At 47.4% G+C, this 26,720-nt stretch overlaps 1 protein-coding gene across 2 annotated transcripts in view; it reads right to left on the reverse strand.

The window, feature by feature from the left end:
- ARHGEF5 (Rho guanine nucleotide exchange factor 5) overlaps positions 1–26,720 on the reverse strand; it is a 63,650-nt gene that overhangs the window by 16,239 nt on the left and 20,691 nt on the right. The window contains exons 8-13 of one of the 2 annotated variants that reach the window (XM_043514828.1): positions 10,927–11,025; positions 8,682–8,799; positions 3,508–8,332; positions 1,111–1,162; positions 650–714; positions 64–326 (exon numbers count right to left, since the gene is read on the reverse strand). In XM_043514828.1, the coding sequence (XP_043370763.1) occupies positions 64–326; positions 650–714; positions 1,111–1,162; positions 3,508–8,320 (5,193 nt within the window). In that variant the 5' untranslated portion in view covers positions 8,321–8,332; positions 8,682–8,799; positions 10,927–11,025. The remainder of the gene's footprint in view (positions 1–63; positions 327–649; positions 715–1,110; positions 1,163–3,507; positions 8,333–8,681; positions 8,800–10,926; positions 11,026–26,720) is intronic. The other variant, XM_038387500.2, reaches the window with a different exon arrangement.

Consider the following 26,720-nt stretch of genomic DNA (forward strand, 5'->3'; position numbering starts at 1 on the left):
CTCAATCTATGCTGTCCCACCTGGCCAATCCCCATCCATCTGCCTACAGCATCCATCCATTACCTCCTGCAGTTTCTGATCATCTCGGGACATGTTCAGCAGCATTCTGCTTCCTCGGATCATGGGGATGTCCTGCCAGAGGGACGCGGTGGATGAGACCGAGAGACGTTGCAGATACGAGTCCTGCGGAGACAGCACTTTCCTCCGTAGCCTCGGGGAGCTTGGAGAACTCAGTTCGAAGTCCTCGGCCAAAGAATCCGCTCTCTTCTGGCTCTGGATTGCCTTGTTCAGAGCCACGTCGCTGTATTCCTGATAGAGTAACCTTGCTGTAGAGAGAGGCCAGAAATTCAGATTCATTCAAAAGCAGTGACTGCGGAACTCCCTGTGTGGAGAGGACTCCATTACTGTCTCAATACAATCAGTCTAAGACAAGTGGACATGTCCAAGCCTATAGTGTTTATAATGCACCAATCACCAGCACAGCTCTCCACATCTCTAACCATACTGCATGCTGATGGTTACATGGCTCTCACTGATACTCCCACCTAATTTCCTGTAGCAGGGGGCTGCAGATCCCCTTTCTTTCCAGCGCTCCGCAGGGGAAATAATGACTGGGGTTTTCTAGAGCAATTAGATGGGAGGTACTTACAGGAGTTGATCAATTTGGAGTGTCGGCGCTTGAGATTCTCCAGTGTGTCTGCAGATTTCTTCTCCCTGTCCAGGGAGAGGAGAAGATGTGGGGAGCAAGGGGACAGGAGAAAATAAGACCTGCTGAACTGGATGTAGCTTGTCCAGATCTCAGTAATTAATCTGGAACAGCTGGGACTTCTCTCTCCATCAGGTTCAAAGTCTGCATTCCTTATTCCTACTGCAAAGGACCATTGTCAGGATGATGGATATTCAGAAGTAAAGGGACTTGAATTCCCCTCTTGCCCCTTGGGGAAGGGGATCCCATTGCATGGGCAGCCTGGGATGAAGCTTAGGCAGGGGTCATTATCTCAGAGAGCATTTTGCTCTGTTGTCTGTTTCTTGGGCCCCTAAGGAATTACTGGAAAGTTCTGGGCCGCTATACCTCAGGTGGAAGGGATTAGAAGCCAATGGGAGACTCACCGAAGTATAACTGTATCTGAGCTGGTTGGCTGATCCTTGTGTCCTCCCTCCTCTGAAAGGACAAGAGAGGTTATCCCACTTTCTTCCAATGAGACAGCAAGTGCACACGCGCAAAAGAGAGATTCCAAGTAGCCAGCTGTAAGGACATGATGCAATGTGGATATCACATCCTAAACCCTATGTAGAGGCAGCAGTCTAGGACTGGGACCAGTGCTTTTTGGGCTTTGCAGCTTCATGTCTTTAACAATACTTGGCACCTACTTAACACTTCATATCTATCATTTAGACAATAATTCTTGTTTTTCATACACACATCTTTCCAAGCCACCAAATGGGAAGAGTTCAGGGTTTTCAAAAGTGACAATGACTTTGGTGCCCAATTTGACATGCCTGAAAGGGGCCTGATTTTCAGGGTATGGATGTCTCGCTCAGCATTTTCTAGAAATTGGGGCCCCTTTAAAGTGCCTCAAGTTGGGCACCCACCACCTGAGGTACCCAAAGTCATTTCTGAAAATCTAAGCCTTATTCTTGGAGATGTTCAGACCCCAAAGCTCCGATTGACTTCATAGCTATAAGTACTCAACACCTCTGAAAATCACCCTATACATATGTTGGGAGCACTGTGATCTAGTGAATTAGGCATGGGACTAGATGTCAGAGCTGGGGTCATTGTGACTCTGATACTGACATTAGGTCACTGGTGACTTTGGGAAGTCCCTCTCTCTCTTTCTCTGAAACAGGGTTCCGTTTATAGAATGGGGAAAATATTTACCTCCTTTGATGGAGGGTGTTGGGAGAGGCCTAACTGAATCTGAGGAAAGAACTATATATCTGGCAAAGGATTATTAAAACCAGCTGATGGCAGACGTGAGAACAGAGCCCGGGGGGGGGGGGTGGGGAAATGGGACCACCATTATCACTAACTTCTTCCATTTCAGGGCCAAAAATGTATAAGTGCAATATTTTGAACCAAAGTGGCTTCAATGTAAAAACACTTCCAGTATCCCAAAATGCCAATACTTATGCAGTGTGAAAAAATGTAAAAGGAGCTGAAGCAAAAATAAGCCAAAAGTATCACTAATTTCACCCAGCTCAATATTTGTATTTATAAAGGGCATAGAGATCTCATCCTCCCACATACACTAAGTACAATATTGGCTAGGTGCATTGTGGGGGATTTATGCCTTTGTCTAAAGAATTCGTCATTTGTTTCCACCAAAGACAGGACACTGGATCTGACAGATTTGCATTCTGATGCAGTATCTGAAATTCTATGTTCTTATGAAATATTTCTCCAAGGGTACCATGGGGTCAGAATGAGACCTGAAGGTTTCTGAAGCAAACTGAACAGCTCTCAAGTCTGTCACTAAAGAGGTGGCACCAAACAGGCCAGGAGATCCAAAAATCTCACTGGCCATATAGCTATCTCACTGTCAATCGTTAAGTGTGTGCACTTTTTGTTATTGCTTGAAAGTAATATCGCTTCATCTGCAGGCATGGAACAGCCTTAGAGGCTAACGGCTTACTGTGAAAGGGTTAAGACCAGTGGGAGCACTGCATGGCCGAGGAAAAGGACTAGAATTCTGAATAAGGACGGAGTGCAGCTACACAGCATTTTGGAGTGAGCCTCCCAGCCCAGGTCAGCAAACATAGGCTAGCTTCTGCTAATGCTCTAAAAATAGCTGCATAGACAGAGCTTTAAAGTTGCAGCTTAGGGTTGGCTTCAGAGCTCATCTCCCTAAGCTTCAGAGCCCGAGCTCCAGCCCAAGCCACAACTTCACAGAGCTATCTATACAGCTATTTTTAGAGCCCTAGCGTGAGCCCTGTTAACACAAGTCTGTTGGCTGGCGCTGGGAAGCTTGCTCCAAAATGCTGTGTAGACATACCCACGGGAGCTTAGTGGGCAGGCAAGGCAGGAGAGAAGGGAAGCTGTAGGAGCAGGCTGGGAAGGGGGTGAGAAGAGATGCTAGGTAAGTAGTTGAGGAGGGACTAATTTAGTGAAATGGGAGCTGGGTGTGATGTTGGTAGCTGCTATTAGTATTGGTCAGACTGGAGAGCGGTGATGGGGATAGCGGTCCAAAGCAGGCAAACAGCTTCGCTTGTTGTAATAGCTTTTTATCTCTGGAAACCCCAATAATTCAGTTCAGTTTTAGTGACAAGAGGGTATATTTCCATAGGGCAGGACTGAGGGGCATTAGCAGAGCTATGAGGGGAGCCCAGGACTGGAATAGTAAGGGGACTGCAGGGCAGGATTAAGGGGCTTTGGCAAAGCTGTGTGTGGATAGTTTTGGAAGTGGGTCTCTAGCTATTTTCTAGCTATAGCTATTTTCACTCCCTCACTCCTCCATCTTTTGCTTTATGCTGAGATTTGGTATCTTAGGAGCAGAGGGGTCTCACCTTGTAAGTTGTCTGGCAGTACTGACATCTTCCTCAGGGCCTGCCGGTGCCAGTCTTTGCTTTTTGCTCTGCATTTGATCATGTTCTCCTGACTCACTGAATTGAGTCCCAGCTCCTTCATGCCCACCCTAATGACTTTTTTATCTGGCCAACTTGATGACTTCTCCAAGCGTGCATGTCTGGCCACCTCCTCTTTCACCTGTGCCACAAGGTGAAGCGGTTCTCTCTGCCCTTCCATCCTTTGCTTGCATGTCCTAGAGCCCTCTGCTTTCTCTATCATCACTGCAGGGGCTGTTATGTTCTTTGTATCCATGCTGGTGGGGCCTCCCTGTGCCTGGTCCCACTGGGGCTCCTCAAAGACTGCCTCCTGTTGGTACAGTGTTCTGATGGCTGGTGGCGAGGGAGGGCTGAACTGCAGGAAGTGGAGTGGGTTGGAGAAAGCTAGCAGGGTGGGTGGCTGTGCTGAATTTCTACTCTGAGAGTCTGTGGGTGTTCCCCACCCTCCCAAGGAGGGCCTGGAGGTGCAGTCAGGTGTGGCCTTTCCACAGTTTGTAGCCAGGTGCTGACCCATTGCTCCAGGGCTGCTGTTAGAGTGGCCCATGGGTGCCTCATTCTCCAAAGTGGGAAAATCTGAGCTCTCTGCCAATGAAGTGACCCCTGAGTCACTGGTGTCCACAACATCTGGTGTAAGTGAGATGACCGGATCCCACTGGGCACCAGACACTCCCTCATGGGTCATCTGCATTAGGAGGGGGTTCTCTTCTCCATCTTCCACAGCAGGGGCAGGGACCAGAGCATGAGCAAGGCTGTCAGCATCAGGCACAGAGGCTGGAGCCTGGGTAGGGCAGCTGGAATTGGGGGCAGCAGCCAGTAATTGACTAAAGTCTGGTACACAGTTTAGAGGTGGGTTGGAGTTAGATACAGGAGGCAGAGGCTGATCAATATCAGGTGCAGGGGCTAGAAGCTGGTTGGAGTTGGGCACAAGGGATTGAGACTGGAGAAGCTGGTCGGCATCAGGTGCAGAAGCCAGGGGTGAGCCAGGTGCAGGCACCAGAGAGTGGGCGAGCTGGTTGGCATCAGCCAGAGGAGCCAGGGGTGAGCTGGGCGCAGAAGCCGGAGGGTGGGTGAGCTGGTTGGCGTCAGGCACAGGAGCCAGGGGTGAGCCAGGAGCAGGTGCCGGAGGATGGGTGAGCTGGTTGGCATCAGCTAGAGGAGCCAGGGGTGAGCCAGGAGCAGGCACCAAAGGGTGGGTGAAGTGGGTGGCATCAGGCACAGGGGGCAGAGGTGAGCTGGGCGCAGGAGCTAGACTGTGGGCGAGCTGGGTGGCATCAGGCGCAGGGGCCAGGGGTGAGTTGGGTGCAGGCGCAGGAGGGTGGTTGAGCTGGTCAGCATCAGGCGCAGGAGGGTGGTTGAGCTGATCAGCATCAGGCTCAGGGGCCAGGGGTGAGTCGGGTGCAGGCGCAGGAGGGTGGTTGAGCTGGTCAGCATCAGGTGCAGGGGCCAGGGGCGAGCTGGAGTCAGACGCAAGAGGGTGGTTGAGCTGGTCAGCATCAGGCTCAGGGGCCAGGGGTGAGTTGGGTGCAGGCGCAGGAGGGTGGTTGAGCTGATCAGCATCAGGCTCAGGGGCCAGGGGTGAGCTGGAGTCAGGTGCAGGAGGGTGGTTGAGCTGGTCAGCATCAGGCGCAGGGGCCAGGGGCGAGCTGGAGTCAGGCGCAGGAGGGTGGTTGAGCTGATCAGCATCAGGCTCAGGGGCCAGGGGTGAGTCGGGTGCAGGCGCAGGAGGGTGGTTGAGCTGGTCAGCATCAGGCGCAGGGGCCAGGGGCGAGCTGGAGTCAGGCGCAAGAGGGTGGTTGAGCTGGTCAGCATCAGGCTCAGGGGCCAGGGGTGAGTCGGGTGCAGGCGCAGGAGGGTGGTTGAGCTGATCAGCATCAGGCTCAGGGGCCAGGGATGAGCTGGAGTCAGGTGCAGGAGGGTGGTTGAGCTGGTCAGCATCAGGCGCAGGGGCCAGGGGCGAGCTGGAGTCAGGCGCAGGAGGGTGGTTGAGCTGATCAGCATCAGGCTCAGGGGCCAGGGGTGAGTCGGGTGCAGGCACAGGAGGGTGGTTGAGTTGGTCAGCATCAGGCGCAGGGGCCAGGGGTGAGCTGGAGTCAGACTCAGGAGGAGGAGGCTGTGTGTTCTGCTCCCAGGCAAAGACTACCACTTCTTCTGGGGCCTGGAGTACAGCCTTAAGGGCACTTCCTGTTCCTGGAACTTCCACCTCTAAACTCAAATGTGACTCATCAAGTAAAGGGTTTTGTTGTGCTGTGTGAGCCATGTTTGCTTCCATTTCCTTTCCCTGGAAAACAAAACTCGTTGGGGGCTTTTGGTGCCTCTGGACTTTCTCCAGGTAATTTGGGGGACCGAGAGCCATGTCTGGTGCTTGTGATGACTCCAGGTGCATTGTAGCTAGAGCTGCAGGGGTAGATTCTACTTCATCTCTGTCCTTGGGCAGGTTCTGCCTTGGAGGGAGACTTCTGAAAGCCTTGGAAATGCAAGGTTGGGCACTAGGCTCTTCATTAAGGCCCTTCTCAGGTGTAAGCAGCCCATGGGGAGTCTGAACACCCTCTGGGCTGATGGACACTGATGCTCCTTCACTAGAAGCTGCCTCCTGCAGATAAGAAGTCTGGCTGGATGTGTCCTGCACAGAGACTGGTGCTTTGTCCAGGTCAGTACTTCCCACAGGGCTCTCATGGGATCTTTTATCAGCATCCTCCTGAGATGGGCTAGCTGCTGATGCTGCTGAGTTGAGCTCTGCTGGCGAGGCTGGAGTGAAATCGTAATGACTGGGAAACAATGGGTTTTCTCCAACAGGATGAGGATCTGCGGGACCAAAAGAGCCAAAGTTTCTGGCACCAGAAGGGTCCAGAGTTCTGGAAGAGTCTGGGTTCCCTGTACCAGATGAGGTTACTTCTCTGCATAATAGAAATATCGCTCCATCATCATGAAAACTCTGGACTGTCCTTCCATCTCCGTCATTATGGCCATCCTCACCACTACTGGTTCTGTTATCCTGACAGGTTTCTTCACAACCTTGGCCACTGAAAGAAATGGAGCTGGAAGGGTCAGAAATGCCCATGTCTCCCCAGTGCTCAGAGATGTGGTAAGTGGGGGAGGGCATCATGGAACTCCCACCCACTGGGTTCTGACTTTTGGACATTATCACAGCAGGTAGCTGAGCTCTTACACTTGCTCCTCCAATGCAGGCCTTCAGTACTATGCTGGATAGTACATCCTCACCGGGATGCTGATCTTTGGAGAATGATTCTTGGGGCAGAGAGGCCAGCCCTGTTCCCTCAGCTGAGGAAATGCTCCCTCCCTCATCACGGAGGTCCCAGTTTTGCTTGGAGAGAAAAGGTGATGCCGGATTGAGTGCTGGTGGTGGAGCCTCGAGCTCCGCTTCTTCCCTCCCTGGCTCTTGTTCCAGCTCATCCCACCTCTTTTCCTTCTGATCTTCCCTGTCCCATACTGGCTCCTCCTGCACTGGTTTTGCTTCCTTCTCTTGCTTCTCCCATTCTGGCTCCTCCTGTTCCAGCTCTGGCTGCTTCTGTTCTGACTGCTCCTCCTCTTCTGGCTCCTCCCCCCATTCTAGTTGCTCATGCTGCCACTCCTCCTGCTCTGTTTTTTTTGTAGCATTCGGTATGTGGAAGATGCACACTCTTGGAGATTCAGTGCTGCCTTCTGCTTTTCCATCATCCACTCCTTTCTCCTCCTCCAGAAGGAGGTTTATAGAACCAGATGGACTTTGCCTAGCAGCCACTTCCATTTCCTGGTCTGTGGCCAAGGCATTGTTCCCTCTCTCATGGGATGACAGAACCATCTTTCTATCTGCATTTCTTCCTGTCAGCCATGAATTTCCTTGGCTGTCATTCGATAAGGGATGGGGTGAGTGATGTGAAGAGGAAGAGTCTCTATCCTCTCCCCCTCCCTGCAAGCCTCCCACTTTTTCATCATTATCTACAGAAGGCATTGGATTCATCCTGCCTGCTGCATCCATCTCAGGAGATGGCTCCTCGTCGGTCCCTGCCACTGCTTCAGTACGTGGTCGGAGCTCTCTGATGGTCCCATTTGCTACATCCAACCCCTGCAAGGGGGGATCCCCAATAGTGTCATCATGCAAAGTCTCAGTCTTGCAATGAACCTCTGAAACTTCTTTACACACCAGGAAGTGTTTAGTGGCTGGTTCCCTCTGGCTGGGAACAGTGTCTGTCATTGAGGTTTCCTTATGCTGCGCCTGGGGGACAGCAGTGTGACATGTCAGGGACTGTTTCTGATCCTGAGGAAATTCAATATGAAGGGCTGGAGACTGTACCTGCGGGTTTTTGTCATGAGTGGCTGTCACCTGGGGGACTGTTTTGGGAAAGAAAGAATACTGACTGTTTTCAGGATGAGCTAATTTTCCCTGTTCAGAGTTCAAGGAGTGATCCCATCTCTCTTTTTCCAAAGATATCTCTTGTACTGCAGGATCTTTCTCCCCCTCTGAGAGTCCTCTCTGGTACCTTGGATCTTGCTCCCCTTGTTCCAGTCCTGACAGAACAGAGTTAGAGGATTTGCCACACATCTCTGCTGATTCCCCAGCAGAGAGATGCCTCAGAGGATCCTGGGCACTGGAGACCTGTGCTCCTTCTGCAGAGCCAGGCAGCTCAGTGTTCATCTCTACAGACTCAGTGATAGCATAATGTCCCCTTTTGGCTGGCGTAGGATCAGAGTTTTCCTCACTAGGGCTGCTGGTTTCTGGGGGAATGGGGTCTCCCCTATTGGCTTCTTCAGATTCCATCAGTGAGACATCCTGTAAATGAGAACACAAATATTTTATATTATAAAATGGCTAGGTTGGAAACTGAGTGGATTGACCCAAGGAGCTTTGAGGAGAGAAGCTAATGTGTCTGGGAAAAGAAGTGAAACACATACCCAATGAGTGGGAGGGAGTCAGGAAACAATGATGATAGATGACAAATTAGATTCTTTGTAACATGATAAAGCAACAAATCAAACTGGTGTGGTTTTGGGCTGCAGCTCGAGAGGCTGGTCTAAAACAATGAGTCTAATTCAGCCTCACCTACACCAGAGAATCCTGCTGACATAAGTAGGGGGAGCATGTGTGAAAAACAAGGAAGATTCTAGCCTACTGCCTTTACCTGTCTGGGCCATGTCCTGACTCTGTCCGCCCTGAGATGGTTCTCTCTTCCCAGACTCAGCAGTTTCCCATACTCCTGCTAGCCTTGGAATGTTTTCTCGAATATTCCAGTCTCTCCTCTAATAAAAGCAATGGAAGAGAGAGACCTGCTTTTACACTGCTGCATGCATCATGTGTTAGGTACCATACCATCATGCTAAAGCCACGGTACAATCCCCTGTGCATCTCAGTCCTTTCAGGGCCATTGCCAAACAAATCTTTAACAACCTCCCTCCCCAGCTTGTCTTTCAGCTGTCAAACCCTCCAGACAGCCAATGAGCAATCCTGCCATTTTTGGCTACAGCCATCATCCCATATCCCTTCAAGTAAAAAACCTATTTCACATCTGTGCCCGATCCTGTCTCTGGAGTCATCAGATAACACCTCCCAGTGAAAAAATCACCATAGCAGCCCTTCTAGCAGCAAGGAGCTGGGATTTCTTCCTACCCCACCCCAAATGAGATAAGCAAATGTATGACCCTTCCCTCCCTGCATATTGCCAAACCCTTCTGAATCAAAGGTCAGGAAGCTGAATTCACAATGCCAGTGCAGGGAAAGAAGGGTGCACAGGATGGTTCAGGGCTGGGCCCTCTCTATGTAAAGAGAGAGAGATATCCGGGGACTGGGGACATGCATGGAGAGTGAGAATCATGTTAGAAGTCTGTACCGAGGCTATAGCTGGAATTATTGGTGTGCACGAGTGGGACATGAGTGTATATGGAAAGGGAAATCTCTCATAACAGAATCAGGTTATTTCACGGGGGCAGGGGTGGCAGCAGGGTCAAAGGAAATCTGTGTTCCCATACAGGAATGGAAGGTAGGAAGGGCTTTTCTACACTCTCAAGGGGAAGTGGGTTCGCTAAAAGAGGTGTGGAGAGATGGTAGCTAAACATGGTGATACCAAGATAGTATCTGGAACAAAGGTGTTTAAATCCCTCACAACTGTACTGCAATATAGCACTGACACATTGGTTCTCTGCATGTGATTTGGCGGGGAGGGGATGACTTCTACACTCTCTCTGCCTGTGGGTTTAGTGGATCAGAGATCCTGGCTGTCTGGATCAAACTCTCCTGCTCGGCATCTTGGGCGTGGATGTTCTTCAGTTGATGTCAACAACATGACTAGGTTCAGGGGTGGCCTCTTTGGCAAAAATGCAGTCCTATTCCTCATAGTAGTTGTAGACCATGCAAGTTCTCCTTAAGGTCTTGTTATTGTCCTTCACATTTCTATAACCCTACAGGAGCTTCTTTCTTTGTTGATGGGGTTGTAGGCAGGGGTGGCTAAGGGGCCATGGCCCATCCACTTTTTGCCACAGGCCTGCCCCCTGTCTCTCTTCTTCCCCATGAGGCCCTGTCACCTGGCCAGGCCAGAAGCTGGATCCTGGCCTGGGTAAGAATGGTCTGGGGAGCCCAAGAATAGCCCCCAGCCCAGGTCGGTGCCCAGGGCAGATGGAGGGGCTGCGGCTCCCCACAGCTGCCCGAGTGGCTCTTATCATGGCCTGGCTTCAGCTTTTCAGACTCCAAGGCCCCAGGCCAGAAGCCGGAGCCGGGTTGGGGTAAGAAATGCGTAAGCAGCTGAGGGGAGCTGCAGACCCTCCACCTGCCCTGGCCAGGGAACCTTGGGGGCGGGGACATGGGCCAGGGGCTGCTCCCAAGGGCCCCACCCCAGGCAGGTAGAAGGGACCAGGCTCCCTGACAAGGCTCCATCTTCCAGCTTTGCACCGGGTGGGGGGGAGGGCACCACATGCTTTAAGGAAAAATTATCCCCACACATGCTTTAAGGAAAGTTCTGTTGCCCCTGGTCCCAGGAGCACCCCCTTCTCCTTAATTTGTTCAGATAGCCACTTTTAGCTCTGGGCATTCTGCTTACTTGGGCCTGGACACAAACCTCTCCACAGAGGGCAAGGAAGTCCAGGATTTTAGCACAGGACAATGCAGAAGCATAGATCATGGGTGGAGACCCACATCTCCCTTTCCTGATCAGGATTTTTCCAGGCTGCACAGCTTTATGCTGTTATTCAGACTGCCGGAATACTCTGTTGTCTAAACTTTGCTTTCTCTTTGAAGAATGTGAACAACATAATTTCCAGCAGTTATACGTTACCACACAGCCCTTTATAAGCAAGCACATTTATTCTTAAGGTGAAAGCATTACAGTGAAAACATAAAAAACAATACAAGTCCTTATGCACGTGCTAAAAGCTTACCTGAGGTCATCAATCAGTCTTACGTGATTTCAGTTGGCCAAAGTCCTCCTGACCCTTCCCAGGAAGGATTGGGGCCACCTTGGACAGGAGGTCTCAACCCTTTATGGGATCAGAAAGAAGGCCCTGAGACAGTTTAAATTCAGGATATTTATCCAAAAGTCCTTTCTTTGTCTGTCAGTCTCCACAGAATCCAGTTTGAAACAGTACCCGAGCCTCTTCAGATGCTGGCACTTCTCTGGAGGTGTTACAACTTGAAAGAATTTGCCTAATCACACTCTACCATTTGCCCCCCCCCCACATTCTGTCTCTCTTTCTCCTTAGTTCCTGGAGGAGTTGTGGGTCACCCTCCCCCGTGGAATTACATAAAACCCTGGGCTCCTAATTATACATACATTTAAATCAATAAGGTCTCCCAAGAATATGGCAGGAAACCACCATATCTGTCACAGCTTCCACCCTTACTTTGGTTGTGGGAAAATTCATCCTGAGTGTCAGTGAACTTGCTTCTAAAGTGGGTTTACTAATGCAGGACCAGATGCTAGATAATTAAAAACAAACTTATGTGTGGATGCAAGGCAATTTATCCCCAAGAAACCCAAATTAACCTGCAACAAGTTTCAAGTATAGATGAGCCCTTAAATGAAACAGGAACAGGGCACTCCGGAATAAGAGTGTCCCACGTGCAATTAATCAGGAATGACTCCACGTGTAGACAAGCCCTAAGATGCTCACTCTCCTTACATTAGAAAAGCTCTAACTTTCTCCACCCTCTTTAACTTGATGCAACAGGCACCCAGATTCTTTCCCCCAAATACACACACACATTAACACGGTGTATGGAACATATGGTGCTATCTATTTGTTCTAGTTCCCCCTCCCCAGGACCTGGCAGCTGCGCTGAGGCAGAGTGGAGTTTGCACATGCACACACCCGTACTGTTGAAACACACCACCTGGCTGGAAAGCCCTGCTCCACCCTTAAAATGTCTCTGTGTCAGAGCTGAGCTAACACAGACTGCTCGTTGAGATGGCTGATCTATTTGCCCTTCCTTTGCAGTGGGGTAGCAACCTAAGACATGAAAATCTCCCTTCTAGTAGGAGCTTTTGAGCCTACCTCACTCTCCATTTGCTCTCCGGTCCCTCCCCCTTCTCAAGCCAAGCCCAGTTCCAGGAGTTCATTAGCTCAGGGTGTGGTCTTGTGTTTACTGCTTCACATTCCATTCTCTGCTTCCAGTGCTTCTCAGACACCTAACACCACTCCAAAGTCCTGAGGAGCGTGGGGGATAGACAGACGGAAACCTTCACAGCTCACCAGGGTCAGTGGTTCTCCTACAGCAGATCTGCTAGTTTTAAATGCCCCACTAAGAGCTGTGAACACCTTTTGTAATTAAACACAAAGGAAAGAAAAACTAGTCTGTTTTTGGTAAGAAAATGAACCTCTGAGCCAGTCACATGTACCTTTTGTTAAGGGCTTCTAAGAGAGTCAGGCTGGGCCACACTGGCTCAGGGCCTGCCTTTCTACCTCTACACCCTACCATTTCCCTCCCCCAGGCCCTGATTTCCTATCCCCTGTTCTCCCTCTGCACACCCACATACTTGTCTGGTGCCATTCCTAGGGAGTAGCCTATGACCCCTTGCCTGTCCCCATGTCAGGCTTGCCAACTGTGCTCTACCAAGCTGTCTCAAGGGAATGGGTGGCTGGCCTGCCACCCAATCTTCAGAAGCAACTGGACTAAGATGCTGATCTCACTACACCACTGCCCTGCCTCACAGCATGATCCAGTATGGACCCTGTATTGGCAATGGCGCCAGCAACTCATTACCACTACTTCCTTGATTAGGCCAGTAGAGGACAGTGCTAGCCCCTAGAGATACATAGAGGGGAGGAGAGTGACAGGATCTCGCCCACAGAAAATGGCATCAGGGAAGAGGTAGGTATCCGTAGCTTGTTGAGGAACAGAACTGGGTGGGATTTGAAGGGAGCAACTGATGACAGGAATTTCTCTAGTCATGACCCTGTCTCCTTGACCCAATCTGTAATAGAATGTGCTGTCATCACTCGCATTTATCTCGCAAGTTTGTGTACAGCCACTCCTGCTAGAGTGGCTTCCTTTTGGTGAATGTCAGTCTTGCATTTGGAAATCAAAGCAGTTCTTCCAGAAATCTGTGTCCTCCTGGTATATTTACATAAAACACAGAACTTTCCATCAGGTCAGAAATAGAATGTACTGCCAGCTACAGTGCTATTAATATTACTGACTTTTCTACTCAGAGCGGACTGGAAATTTGGCACTGTCCTAAAACACACAGGTGGGGGGGGGAATCAAAAAACTTGTGGAACTGATGTTATCTGCTCCCCTAGAAAGAAAAACCCGAAAAAGGGAAGTGGAGCTATTTGCTACTGAAAATTGATTAAAAAGGAGGGGCCTTCCCTAGCAGACAAGCACAGGTCATGCCAAGGTACTCAGCTTACAGTAGCACCTCACTACTTGCACTAAAGGATGGCAGACTCATTGTGATGTATTGAACTTTTTAATGATGATCTGGTCACTTACTAATTTGAAAAAGAAACATTTACACTTTGTTCCTGTATCTGACCAATTCGGTTTGGTTCAAATGATGCTACACTGTAGCATTTTAAAAAAAAATTATGACGTCTCGGCACTATGGAACTCCACTACAGCATCTGCTATTGAATCTTTGCTGAGTAGTGGGTAGTGACCATGTGTTGCACTTCCTGGAGGCACAGTAAAGACAACATAGTTCTGGAACAGCGGGGACAAAAGGGCCTTTAAGTCACCTTTGCATCCTTCCTGGATTGTATCAGGTGCCAGTGCAGGCCTCAGCCAAGAGCTGCTGTGTCTGATACCAGTCCCTTCTTCCAGGGGCTGACTATAAGATGCTCCAGAGCAGCCCAATAATCCACATCGTGATGTATGTCATGGGAATTCCCCACCTCCCCTTTGAGCTCCACTCTCCAACCACTGCATGATGTCAGTGTTTGCAAGGAGTTTTATATAGGGCCACTTACTGTGGCTGCAGTCAGTTCCTGCACTGGGACAAGTCTCTCCCTGGTGGCAGCAGTGTGTTATGGCCCTTATACACTGGCATAAGGAAAATAGGGGCAAGAGCAAGAACCAGAATCCCACAGGTTAGCAAAGTGTGCAATAGCAAGGGTCTATTTTTGTAAATATAAAACATAGGTTTACCTAAAGCAAACGTGGGTTGTGAGATACAAATTTCATTAAAATGTCCCAGTAGAGTAAAACACTTTAAAGATTGGGCTTATCTGCACTGAACCACTGTGACCCGTTACTGAGTGCAGGTGTCAACGATCACTTTAGCTGCAATGGTACCGAGCACAGTTAAGCTGCAAGTGTAGATAAGGGCAAACAACAGTCAACAATGTCTCAGGTAATGGTTAGCTGAAATAGAGCTGAATACAGATTGTCCTCTGTACTCACAGCTTAACTGCCCTCAGCATTGGGTCAGCTGAGCAAGACACTGGGTAACAGTATTGCTGACCCCACGGATTACAAAATCAGGAGTCAGTCCCCAAAATATCATGAGATTAAAAAAAATATTAATACAAGATTATGTTTATTTGCCCTCTTGTTTTTGAGTCTTTAAAGTTCATAAATTTCAAGCTTTTCTCTACAACCATGAGGGCTCAAAACTTTTTTTTTAAAATAAAGATGACAATCTCACGTAATCACCTGGTTCAAGGAGCTGGGGCTTTAATACAAACAGCAAATAGCACGAGACTTGTGATAAAAATCAAAAGAGTTGGCAACACTGGAGAGGAGGATTCCTTCTCTGAAAAGTATTTCTCTAAGGCTGGCTGGGGAAGGGTTGTACTAACACTACATTCTCTTTCACCATTTTATTATTGTCTGGATAGCTCTCATCTCTAGTTTGCAGTTTTAAATTGCTTGCATCTTCCCTACACTCCAAAATTAAACCATTCACTAACTCAGTTTGCAAAATCATTTAGATCTGGTCTACTGTGCTGCACATACTAGTAACCAACAACAGGTGGCAGACAATTTTGTGATCACAGTCAATGCTAACAATGCTCAACAATCAGATCCATCATGCACAAACTATTTGCTGAATCCTGTCAGGCCCATTTGCTTATGGTCCAATCCTGCAAAGATGCTCAGCAACCTCAACTCCCATTATCGTCAATGCGAGTAAAAAGCACTCGGCACTTCACAGGATCAGGTCTGTATATTATTAGATTTCAATTTGATGCTGGAGCCTAAGTAAACATACTAGTGTGTAAATTCTGTAAATAAATCCCTCCAGTTCCCATGCATCTCTCTGAATAGGACAGTGAATAATTTAGACTATGAAGCATGTGCAAGCTAGAAAGCAGGCATGACCCAACAAGGTTGAAGCATTAATTTTCTGTTATACTCATTTAAACACCACTAGTTACGCTCTCCTAATCAATTTACGTTTTAAGTGTGCTACTATCTCTTGATCCATTGGAAAATATGAAGCTTGATATTTTGATCCAATATGCAGTCACTTTCAAAGGAGTTGAGCTATTCACAGAATGTGCCTTCTGTCCATTAGCGCTACCAGTCATTTGCAAAGAAGAGTATCACATACACTCTGTGATGATCAAAGGAAGGAACCAGAGCCAATGAAAACACAGGAATCCTCCCTAAAGGGACATAACCTATAACGTGGGTTAACTCTAGTTGTAGGGAAGCTCTGAGTGGACAAATTTGAAGCCTGAATGGCTCCTTGAGATATTGGCTGAGTGATTAAAAAGTCCACATTACTCTTTGCCAACTTTTATAGAGACAGGCTCCAATTCTTGATTGGCTTACAGCCTCCTTACCCCATTCCAGTGACGTAATGACCCTATAAATTAGGCAGAAGCGACTCCCAGGGACTACCGTCGAGCAAGGGGGTTCACAATGGACAGCACAGAGCTAATGGAATGGCTCTTCACCACCCCTCCTCTTAGCCCCTAATGTAGGGGGCATGCTGGGGGAAAGGGGTGTGACCAAATGCTCTGTACTCTTGCTGCCTTTGGCTAGCAGAGGGCTCACAGTGGGCCTTACAGTCAGAACATAAGCTAAAGCAGCTTTGAGGCTGCTGTAATTTATGCCAAGGGCTTTGCCAAAAATATGGAAGTTCATGCAGGGTGCTTTAAACCACCCGTGTTTCCTCTACCCCATTCCTGTGCCAAATGGAGAAGCAGGGTCTATGTGCCTAAACACTCTGGGGCTCACTACTTCAGTGTGCTGCCTGGAAATCAGGGTGTGGGGCAGTTAAAGTCTCTGAACAGTCATCATGACTCACACTGTAGTCTGTGGCAGATACAGTTTCCTTTGCCTGTCTTACAACATCATCTTATCACAAACAAATTTCAACACAAGATGCACGAGATATAAAGGATTCAACAGAGCTGCAGCCAGGAGTGAACAACAGTGTATGCTGGGGCTTGCAAACTTTCTCTGGAGTACAGGCATCAGCAGAGTGAAATTTACCAACCTTGACTCATTTTCACTGCTAGTGCTTGGAGCAATTTGAGTAGCAATGAAACTGCAAAACCATTTCCTCCATGTGTTCAATAAGCTCCTCTGGAACATCCAGCTTCTGCAGACCCCCCCCCCCCCCACACACAGAGAGCTGCTGTCATCCCCCATCGAATTCCTCCACAAAAATCAGTGAGACTTGGCAGACTGAGCTCAGTAAAGCAGTCCAGAACATGCTAGAGGCAGCTGCAGCAGAGAACTGAGGCGGGTATGTTTCTGAGCAGCTTGGAAAGAGAGGGAAACTGTCCAGGGGAAAAATGGGAGAGGGTGCAGAAAAAGAAGGAAGAAAGTGGAAAGAACCTACTATCCTATCTGGGGATTGCGGGTCGGGGGGAGGGGGGAAGGGAGAGAGAGAGAGAGAGAGAGAGAGAGAGACTGTGGCCTGGGGTGATTCCCTCCATACAGTAGATGAGGGGAATTGAAAAAAAGCAGAGAGAGGAGCTATCACAGCAAGTGGGCAGGAAGGGACGGAGAAGAGACTCTCTCGTGCAGCATTAAGAGGAGAGGAGGAAGAGAAGAGACAAAAAGAGTCTCCCCCTTACAGTAGTGGAGTGGGGAGAAGATGGCCCCCACCTCCTGATGAGAAATCAGCCCATCTTTTGTAGGAGCCATGGGAAGAGAGGAAAGGACAGGAGTCCTCTCCTCACAGTTGTGACTGAGGCAAGGAGCAGAAGAAATAATGAAAGAAGCTCCTCCCAGTCCTCCCTCACAGCCAGGGCCGGTCCGAGACCAAATGGTACCCCAGGCAAGGAGCGTCTTCAGTGCCCCGGGACATTTATTACATTTTGAATACCTTATTTTTGTTGCATTTGTATCCCATTTCACAACTTTGATGCAAGATTTGCATGCATGATTTATTCCTGTCATATTAGATGATAAATTTGCGTGCTAGGATCTGTAAATCTGTATTTATTTATGCCATATATAAGCAAATTAAAAAATCGGTTTCTTCCTAAGCTTATAGAAACTTTTACATTTTAAGAATGACTGAAATGTACTAACATCAAGAAATTGAACTGTGCACCAACATTGGGTGGACCCGTATTAAACAGTGTTACAGTAGATGACAGTCTTAGAATGTTAACCCTAGTCCTTTAGTTCAGAAGGTCACTTTTCTAGCCTTTGCCCTCACAAAATGAAGCACAGCTTCAGAGAGATTCAAAAACTGGCCAATATCATTTTCAAGCAATAAAATAGCAAGCAATGTGAGTCTTTTGTCAGCCATCATCGATTGAAGATGTGTTTTAATAAGCCTGAGCTTCGAAAAGCTCACCACTCGTGACTGTGATGGGCAGCGTGAGCAGAATCCTCAAAGATCTCCACATATTAGGAAAAGTGTCCTTCAGTTCTGCATCCTGAATGAATTGGATAACTTGGAGTGGAGAGTGCTTCCCATGTTGCAAAATGTGATGGATGTTGTCCAATTCAACATAGAGGTCTTTATCATTGACATCTGAACATTCCCCATGTGTCAGAGTCCAGTGAAGGTCCATACAATTGTTCAGGTGTGTTTTCCTATCTGCTGACAACTTACTAAGGTCATACAACCCCTTCCCCTCTCCCATCTTTGTGGTGCTTCATTTGTCCAAACCTTTCTTCGATGGATACTTGAGCAGTGTCAACGTGCGCTGAGCTTCCCATCACCTCATCTTTGCCCTCATAACAAACTATCCCTTCTTCCAGTGAATACAAGTTTCCTTGAAGACAAGGTCAACTGTGAAGTCTTAAGCCATTTCTTTAGCAGCAGTGATGGCATCTTCAAATCTGTTGTCTCTGTAGATCACAATGAAATCAAGGCAGCTTCTCATCAAACTAGTAGTGGTTGTGATGTCCATCGACTAAGTTTGTAATGCCTTGATTACAATGTTTACTTGGAACAGGATATCGTGCCAAATCACAATTGAGACCAGATATTTGAAGTCAATGATCTGGTTTACTAGGCTTTGTGCGCCTCATGTTGGATTCTGGCCTCAGCTTTACTTGACTACGCCAGTTCCAGCAGGGCATTGTAAACCTCAGTCACTTGGTACCTCGCTGGCCTTATGCTGTCAATGCAGCTCTCCCAGTGAGTGTCACTTAGCGGCTTCATGGTCAGATTTGTCCCTGAGGATAATTGATGCTGAAAATGGGAGGTATATAGCCTTTGCAGTACTCCAAAGATGACACTACATCTGGCACAACAGGTTGAGGGAATGGCAGTCACAAGACACAAAGAAAGATCTTGGATTCAGTGCAGGGATCTTTGCCTGCACACCACTGTTTCTTCCTTTCATTGTCATAGCCTTGACTGCAGCAGTCCTAAAGCTTCATTTTATTCTCATTCAAAACTTTCATAAACAGTTCTGTTAGGCCTTTTCCAGTAAAGTCATCCACAGACCAGAAACAGATGAAGTGTTCTTTTACTTGGATACAGCCATTCTCGTCGTCAACAAGTCTTACTGTAAATGGCATCTTTTCACTGTGACTAATGTCAGGAGTGCTGTCCCTTATTATGGTGTAGTACTTCGCTTTGCCAAGCCGCATTAGTATTTTATCAAGCACCTTCCTTGCCATAAGGTCAAGCAATTCATTTTGAATTGTTTTGCTGCAGGAATGGTCCATAGCTTCAGTACAAACTACTTGACATAGGTACTCATGCATGACATCATTGAATTTCCCAAGGAGCTCTACCAAACTGAGGAAATTACCATTACGTTCAGTGAACAACTTATCCAACGAGCCCTAGAAAGCCAAATTATTCTTTATAAGGAAGAGGTTGCTTGAGCATGTTCCTCCAGTGCTGGGTTTCTACATTAGTAATGCACTGGTTTTCTGCATCTATGCATTTATTCAGGTTGAGCCAGGACTCAACCTCCATCCATTTGGAGTAGGCCGTAAAATGGCCGGGTGACTTTTCATTTTGTTTCAGAGCATCAGCTAAATTATGCCAGTAATTATGCCTGGAAAGTGCAAGCAATGATTTATCATTCTTGTCAAATATTTTGCAACAAAACCAGAATACTTTGTCAGTTGATTTCAAGTAAACTAACTAATGTTGATTCACTTTCTCACCATTCTCGGTTTCAGAGTAGCAGCCGTGTTAGTCTGTATTCGCAAAAAAGAAAAGGAGTACTTGTGGCACCTTAGAGACTAACAAATTTATTTGAGCATAAGCTTTCGTGAGCTACAGCTCACTTCAACGAGTCAGAGAACACTTCAATCTCTCCGGTCACACGATTACAGACCTGAGAGTAGCTATCCTTCAACAAAACACTTCAAAAACAGACTCCAATGAGAGACTGCTGAATTGGAATTAATTTGCAAACTGGATACAATTAACTTAGGTTTGAATAGGGACTGGGAGTGGATGAATCATTACATAAAGTAAAACTGTTTCCCCATGTTATTTCTCCCCCATCCCACCCCCTACTGTTCCTCAGACGTTCTTGTTAACTGCTGGAAATGGCCCACCTTGATTATCACCACAAAAAGTTTTCCTCCTTTCCCCCCCTCCTTCCTGCTGGTAATAGCTCATCTTAAGTGATTACTCTCCTTACAGTGTGTATGATAAAACCCATTGTTTCATGTTCTCTGTGTGTGTATATAAATCTCCCGACTGTATTTTCCACCAAATGCATCTGATGAAGTGAGCTGTAGCTCATGAAAGCTTATGCTCAAATAAATTTGTTAGTCGCTAAGGTGCCTCAAGTACTCCTTTTCTTTTTCACCAATCTCGAACACTCTTTCGCAGTGCGACTTTGAGAAGTGTCACTTCTGCTCATTTACTGGAAACATCATATCCTTGGTTTTGCCAGATTGTACAATCAAAATTGTACAATCAATATCGACAGAGTTTAGGATTGCTGGCCATAAAGCAGAATCTGATGTATCGATTTGTGGTGTGCAGTTTTTCTCATTGCTGTTTCTGTCATCATGCGAGGCTGATTCTTCTTTATCATTATTCTCTTTTTCATATGGAGTCATTTTCATGTGAGACACATTCTTCTTTATCATCACTTTCCTTTATGCCACCAGGAAAAATGGACGATTCTCCATCACTTTCCTCACATTTCCATTCCTTACCTTAGTAATAGGACTTCCATTGTTTATGCTTTGCTCCTCAATTTCTTCTGCACTGGGGACGATTGCTACTGCCTAAAGCCCGGTATATATTGTTCTGTTTCAGATATTTTCCCCTTGCTGCAAATTAGATTGCAACGGAATGCTTCACTGCCTATATTGAGCTCCTGAAGGCTTCTTCAGGGGCATCTTTTATTTTCTACAGGGGAAAACAGACAGTATTAGGGAAAGCTAAAGTCTATTTTCGCAGTCTTAGAAAATCATTAAACATTACATGTTAAGCTTGGCAAAAGAAGTAACAGTATTTCTTTTATATTGTTGCGTAGATAGGGATAGATATCTCTGGCGTCTCACTAAATATGTCCTTTATTAGTCACCATTTACATTCTTCAAGTCTTAAAACATAAGTATACTTTCACAATTACACAATAAAACAAGTTTCACAATATCGCAGCTGGGCACTCACTGCACTTCATTCTTATACTCACTGATTGACTGGAGATGCCTCGCCCCTTATATATCCATGAGAGCCTGGCTGACAACTTTCTAGGAAGTTCAAGGAAAATGTAGTTCTCAGAAAGTCTGGAAGGTTCCATGAGATTCTACAAAGGTCCAGAACATTCTAGCTGGTTCGTGAAAAATGAATCCACATACGGAATACCTGAAACATTTTACTTCAAACATTTTATTTTCCCTTTTGTTGCAAACAACAAAAACAGCACCCTGAGCCCAGTGTCCCCCGAGCCCAGCACCCCAGGCAGTCGCCTGGGTTGCCATCCCCTAAATCTGGCCCTGCCTCACAGCCGATAGGGAAGAGACAGAGGGAGGACAGTGTATGGGAAAAGCTCCCCCTCATTCCCAGTAATTGGGGCAGAGAGTTCTAAAGGCACCTATGAGCCTAAGGCTGAGCCAAAAGAACTAAAGATCCTGGGACATTGTGCTGGGAGCCAGTAGGGAGTGCTCTGGGCTTCTCCACATGGTGCTGTACATCTTTTGCCTCTGCTCCTGAGTAGGAGGCTTAGTCCTCGGGCTAGTAGGTGTCTGCTAATTAAGCACCAAGAACAGCAAATTCAGACCTGAACCTGAGCATGCCATGACCATGTTAGAGCTGAATATGATCATAAGCCACCTGATTTAAGCGTCAAGAAACTTACCCATATACTGTAGGCCCTTTAGAATGATTCTCCAATTCCAGAGATATAGCATCCGCATTTTGCACCTGCCATTATTAGTAGCAGTAGTACAGTAGTGTACAATTGAGATCAGGGCCCCAGATGTGTGAGGCGCTAAACTAATAGTAGTCAGAGGCAGTCCCTGCCCTGAGAAGCTTACAGCCTCATTGGATGAGACAAATCAAGTGCGGAAAAATTATTCCCATTTTACAGCTGGGGAACTGAGGCAGAAAAATCACCTCACTTGTCCCAGATCACACAGGCAATCTGTGCCAGAGTCTGAATTTGAGCTGAGATCTCCTGAGTCCCAGTCCATGCTTAACAACCAGACAAGCCTTCCTCTAACATTCCCTCACAAAAACCCTCCACTGATAACACTCAGGAAGGAATGGTCATGCAGCTCCTCATGGTGCTCCAGAATCCAGCAGTAAGCAATCAAAATGACAAATGAAAAAAGGCAACCAAAATGAACGAACAAAGGAAAGTTGTGAAACAAGCAACACCGTATGGATGGCAATGCATTGGAAAGACGTCTTTGTGTAATCACCGAGTGCTATAACCACAGAGATGATGCCTCATTCATGCGGTTTTAAAAGCATACAGTTATTCTATTTTCATGGGCAGCGGCTACCACAGGCAGCGAGAGGCTGTGTCTCCCCAAACAGCCTAGCATGTCCCCGCCCACTCTCCGCCCCCAAGCCAGGCCCCTCCTGCAGTTCCCAGCACTCTTCCCTAGGCTCGCTGGGGCTGGCTGGCCTGCCTCCCACTGGGACTCGGGGTGGCTGGTGCTGGGGCCACGCTGCCTGCCAGGCGCTCGGACTGCACCGCCTGACGCACCGGGGCTGGGAGCGCTGCGGCTTTTCGAGCTATATAACTCCTTAGCATATTTGGCTATACCACAGTGATCATACTGTTAACCCAGTTGTTCAGTGAGGGTACTTCCTCAGTAATCTCCTATTTAACCAAACACTCACATTCCTCTGCTATTTTATTTCTCAGGGCTAATAAGATTTTACATGGTAGCTGCATTTTTGTGGCTCACTGTGGTGAACATTGCTGGGATGTATTACAGCAGAGTTTTTTTACCCTTTGTTTTGCAGATCCCTAGGTGTCTGCAGACTATGTCTACAGATTTCCAGAGGGGTTTGCACCTCCATTCAAATTTTTTTAGGGATCTGCAAATGAAAAAAGGTTGAAAACCACTGTGTTGTAGTGTACAGGCTTATACCATTCCAGCCTACTAAATGTCTCATTGGTTTTCTTCTGCAACCTCTTCTGTATACAAGTTACCTACCTCTTTGAATAACTACTATTCAAACCAAGATTTTCAAAAATGGGTGCCTGAAGTTAGGTTCCTAAATCCACAGTGAGGCACCTAAATAAGTGGCTTTCAAATGCAATTGCAGTATTGCCAACCCCTCATGTTCAAAAATCATGAGCCAGCCCCCCCAAAAGCGTGAGATTATTTTAAATTTATGAGATTTTAAAAAATGATAAACTGGTTTCTTTGCTTTCTGGTTTGAACCTTTTAGATTACACTCAGATCCCATATTCAAGCTTTTCTCTGCAACCAGGAGGGCTAGAAATTTTTAATGAAAGCTGAGATTCTCACATAATCACTCAGCTGCAGGAGCTGTGGCTTTAAGAACACCACCAAATATTGTGATGCTTGTGAGAAAAATCCCAAGCTGTGGCAATGCTGCAATTGTTCAATCAGGCCATACTCATTTAGGTACCTAGGAATGGATTTAGGAACTTGACTTTAGGCACTCATTTTTTAAACCCTTGTCTAAAGGCTACTGTATAACCCAACCATGAGACCAAGGGTCTATTAGGTCCATACCATTATTACTACCTCAGTAACATTTCCCCTTGCAATATGCAGGCCTGAAAATTTACACTTTGCCACAGTGTTGTTTCCCTCAGCATAAGAAGCTTAGCTTTTGATTTTAGCACAGAATTGTTACTAATCTTTTTGCATGGACTTGCTGCAATAGTTCTGTAGTCAGATCCTGCTTCTATTTTGAATGTGCTTTTTGTTCATTCATTTCCACTGTCACAAATCAATCTATTGTAGAACTTCACTGTTTAAATTAATGGATCAAGGGACAACAGAGAACTCTCTCCCCACCTCCTCCCCTATTGTAGTCTTATGAATATATTTTGTATTTGTATTGCTTTCTAGTTGTGCTGGGCAAGACATGCTTCTGTCAAATGCCTGCTTGTACTGCATGCATGCCCACCACCCCTTGTATTAGACACTTGTTTCCATTTTGCTCCAACTACCACAAACAAATCTTGACTCTGTTGCTTGTTGTTTATCTTTCGTGCTTATCTCCATGCCTTGACCTTATTTTGTTGTGTACAGAGCAGCACCATAGAGATGCATGATATTTTGCATGGAGACAGACAGATGACAGCTCCTTTTCACTAGCCCTGAAAACATCCAGCAGACGACTCGGCTGTCACGTTATTCTCCCACATAATCACAGTCTAAGGCTGCCTTTTAGGGTCCTGACCCACTCTTGTGACTGGGTACTGCACACGTCATGCTGATGAAATTGGCTTGTCTGGCCTTGTTGTTCCTAGATAAGCCAATTTCATGGCCCCAGTGTGTATACAGATTTCTTGTCCTCATTCCCTGCGGCTGTAGAGGACTAGAGAAGTGGAAACAAGTAACATCGTTTGCTGTGCAGAGAGGAGAGGAGAAGGTGAATCAGAGGGGGATCTCTGAGAATGTCTAAACTTCCTAAGGAAAATTCTCTAGGCACAGGGGGGATCCTTTAAGCTGACTGATGTCAAGGTGCCTTGAGAGGACCCAATGGCAAGGATGCTGAGTGCAGTGTTGACCCAGACTTCCACAGAGAGCACCTAGCATTTCTAGCTTTCTCTTCAGCTCATCACACTGGTACTGGATGGCTTCATAGGTGAAATGGCATCTGCCTGTGCCTTGAGGAAGCCCTCTGAGGCTCATTAGGAGGGTAGGATACCTGTCCTCTGAACCATTCCTTTTCCCAGAGCCTCCTTTCCCTGAATTGTATCATGCTGTACAGCCCCAGTTTGGTTCTGTGCTGTACTACGGCCTCCACACATTGCTGTCCCCCAAGTCCAAAACCCTGGTATGTAATTTCCTAACTGATTTCACCTCCTTCCCCTGGCCTCTCCTAGCCTGTATCTGAATCCTGACACTCCATCCTTCATCAAATGCTTTCTGAAGGCAAATGGAAAGTTAGCTATCTGAAAACTTCCAGGTTTCAGAGTAGCAGCCGTGTTAGTCTGTATTCGCAAAAAGAAAAGGAGTACTTGTGGCACCTTGGAGACTAACAAATTTATTAGAGCATAAGCTTTCGTGAAGTGAGCTGTAGCTCACGAAAGCTTATGCTCTAATAAATTTGTTAGTCTCTAAGGTGCCACAAGTACTCCTTTTCTTTTTGAAAACTTCCACCACATTTTTCCCCTACTATTTTCTAACAACTCTGAAGACTGAAATACTTACTGTAAGCACGGATATGTCTAACATGGAATGTGCACAGGGGAGATGGGGACACATGGTGGCAGTGGACAGAGGCAGAGTTATTATTACTAATTATTTATATACCACTAGCGCCCACAGGATCAAAACTACATTGTGCTAGGCATCATGCAAACAGAGCGAGAGACTGCCCCTGCCCCAAAGAGCTTACAATATAGTTTCAGACACAAAGCAACAAGTGAATAAAACAAACAATGCAAGGCAATATCTATATATACAGTGTGTTTGAATGTTACTATACATACATATATATATAATACACACACACATCACTTGGTGTTTTCTTGTTTTTCAAATTATTTTGATACTTGCCTTTTTTATTTAAAGTAAAGTCCCCTTTACAATACATATCTAAACATCTTAATTTTATTTTAAAACACATTTAACTAGATTTGATTTGATTATTGATGGAAGATGTAACAGCATCTATTGGAGTCAGGAACACCCTGCCACCTTGTGGCAGCCAGGAACAATGGCAACATCCAACATGCTGAACAGCTGCCTGGAACTTAGACTCAGCTCTTGCATCCTGGGTCATCTTGTAAAGTTTGTGTTATTACCTCAACACATTTGAGACTTAGAATTATCACTGCACTGGAACCATCTCTGAGCAGAACCCTCAGGAGGCCTGGGCAGAACACTTCCTTCTTTGACTTGGACCAGATCCCATACGCAGAGGCTGCAGGTTTGTGCAATTTTTGGTCGTGCCCAGAATGGGTCCAAGTCCCGCCCCACCACACCTGCCTTGTAAGCTGATATATATTTTTTTAAATAATGTAAAAATGTGAGAACTCTGGGGTGGGGCTGGTGATGAGGGGTTTGGGGTGGGGGAGGGGCTCAGGCAGAGGGTGGGGGTGCAGGGGTGATGGCTGTGGGGTGGGGCTGGGGATGAGGGGTTCACAGTGCAGGAGGGGAATCAGGGCTGGGGGAGAGGATTTGGGTGCGGGCTGTGGCTGGGGGTGCAGGCTTTGGGGTGGGGCAGGGCAGGGACAGGGATGAGGAGTTTGGGGTGCAGGCAGGCTGCCCCCAGGGCTGGGGCCAGAGAGGAGGACTCCCCCCAGCCCTCTCCCTGCTGGCAGCACACTCACCTCGCACCACTGTCACTGCATGGGCTCCTAGCCCCCACTCAGGTCCAGGAAGCCCCCGCCCATGGTGGGTGCCGGGGTGGGGGCTGCCCTCACGTGTGTGCCTCCTCCCCTGCTGCTGCCCCTCACTGTAGCCTCACTGTGGGCGGGGCTGCCCCTTGCCCAGCATGACGCACGAGCAGTGACTGCAGGCGGGGGGGCCCTCAGTGCTGGTGGAGGGTCCTGCCAGTAAAGGAAAGAGTCTTAGGCGGAAGGGCAGGGTCAAGATCAGCCTGCCCTGGCACTAGTGGATGGGGGGCACTAGGACCTGCAGCAGCAGTTGATGCCGGGAGCCGGTGCGGCGTTGCAGGTGACAGCCGCCTGCTTGAGACATGGATGCTCTGGGGGGGGCA

The sequence above is a fragment of the Dermochelys coriacea genome, chromosome 1 (genome assembly GCF_009764565.3).
Source record: "Dermochelys coriacea isolate rDerCor1 chromosome 1, rDerCor1.pri.v4, whole genome shotgun sequence".
NCBI lineage: Eukaryota > Metazoa > Chordata > Testudines > Dermochelyidae > Dermochelys > Dermochelys coriacea.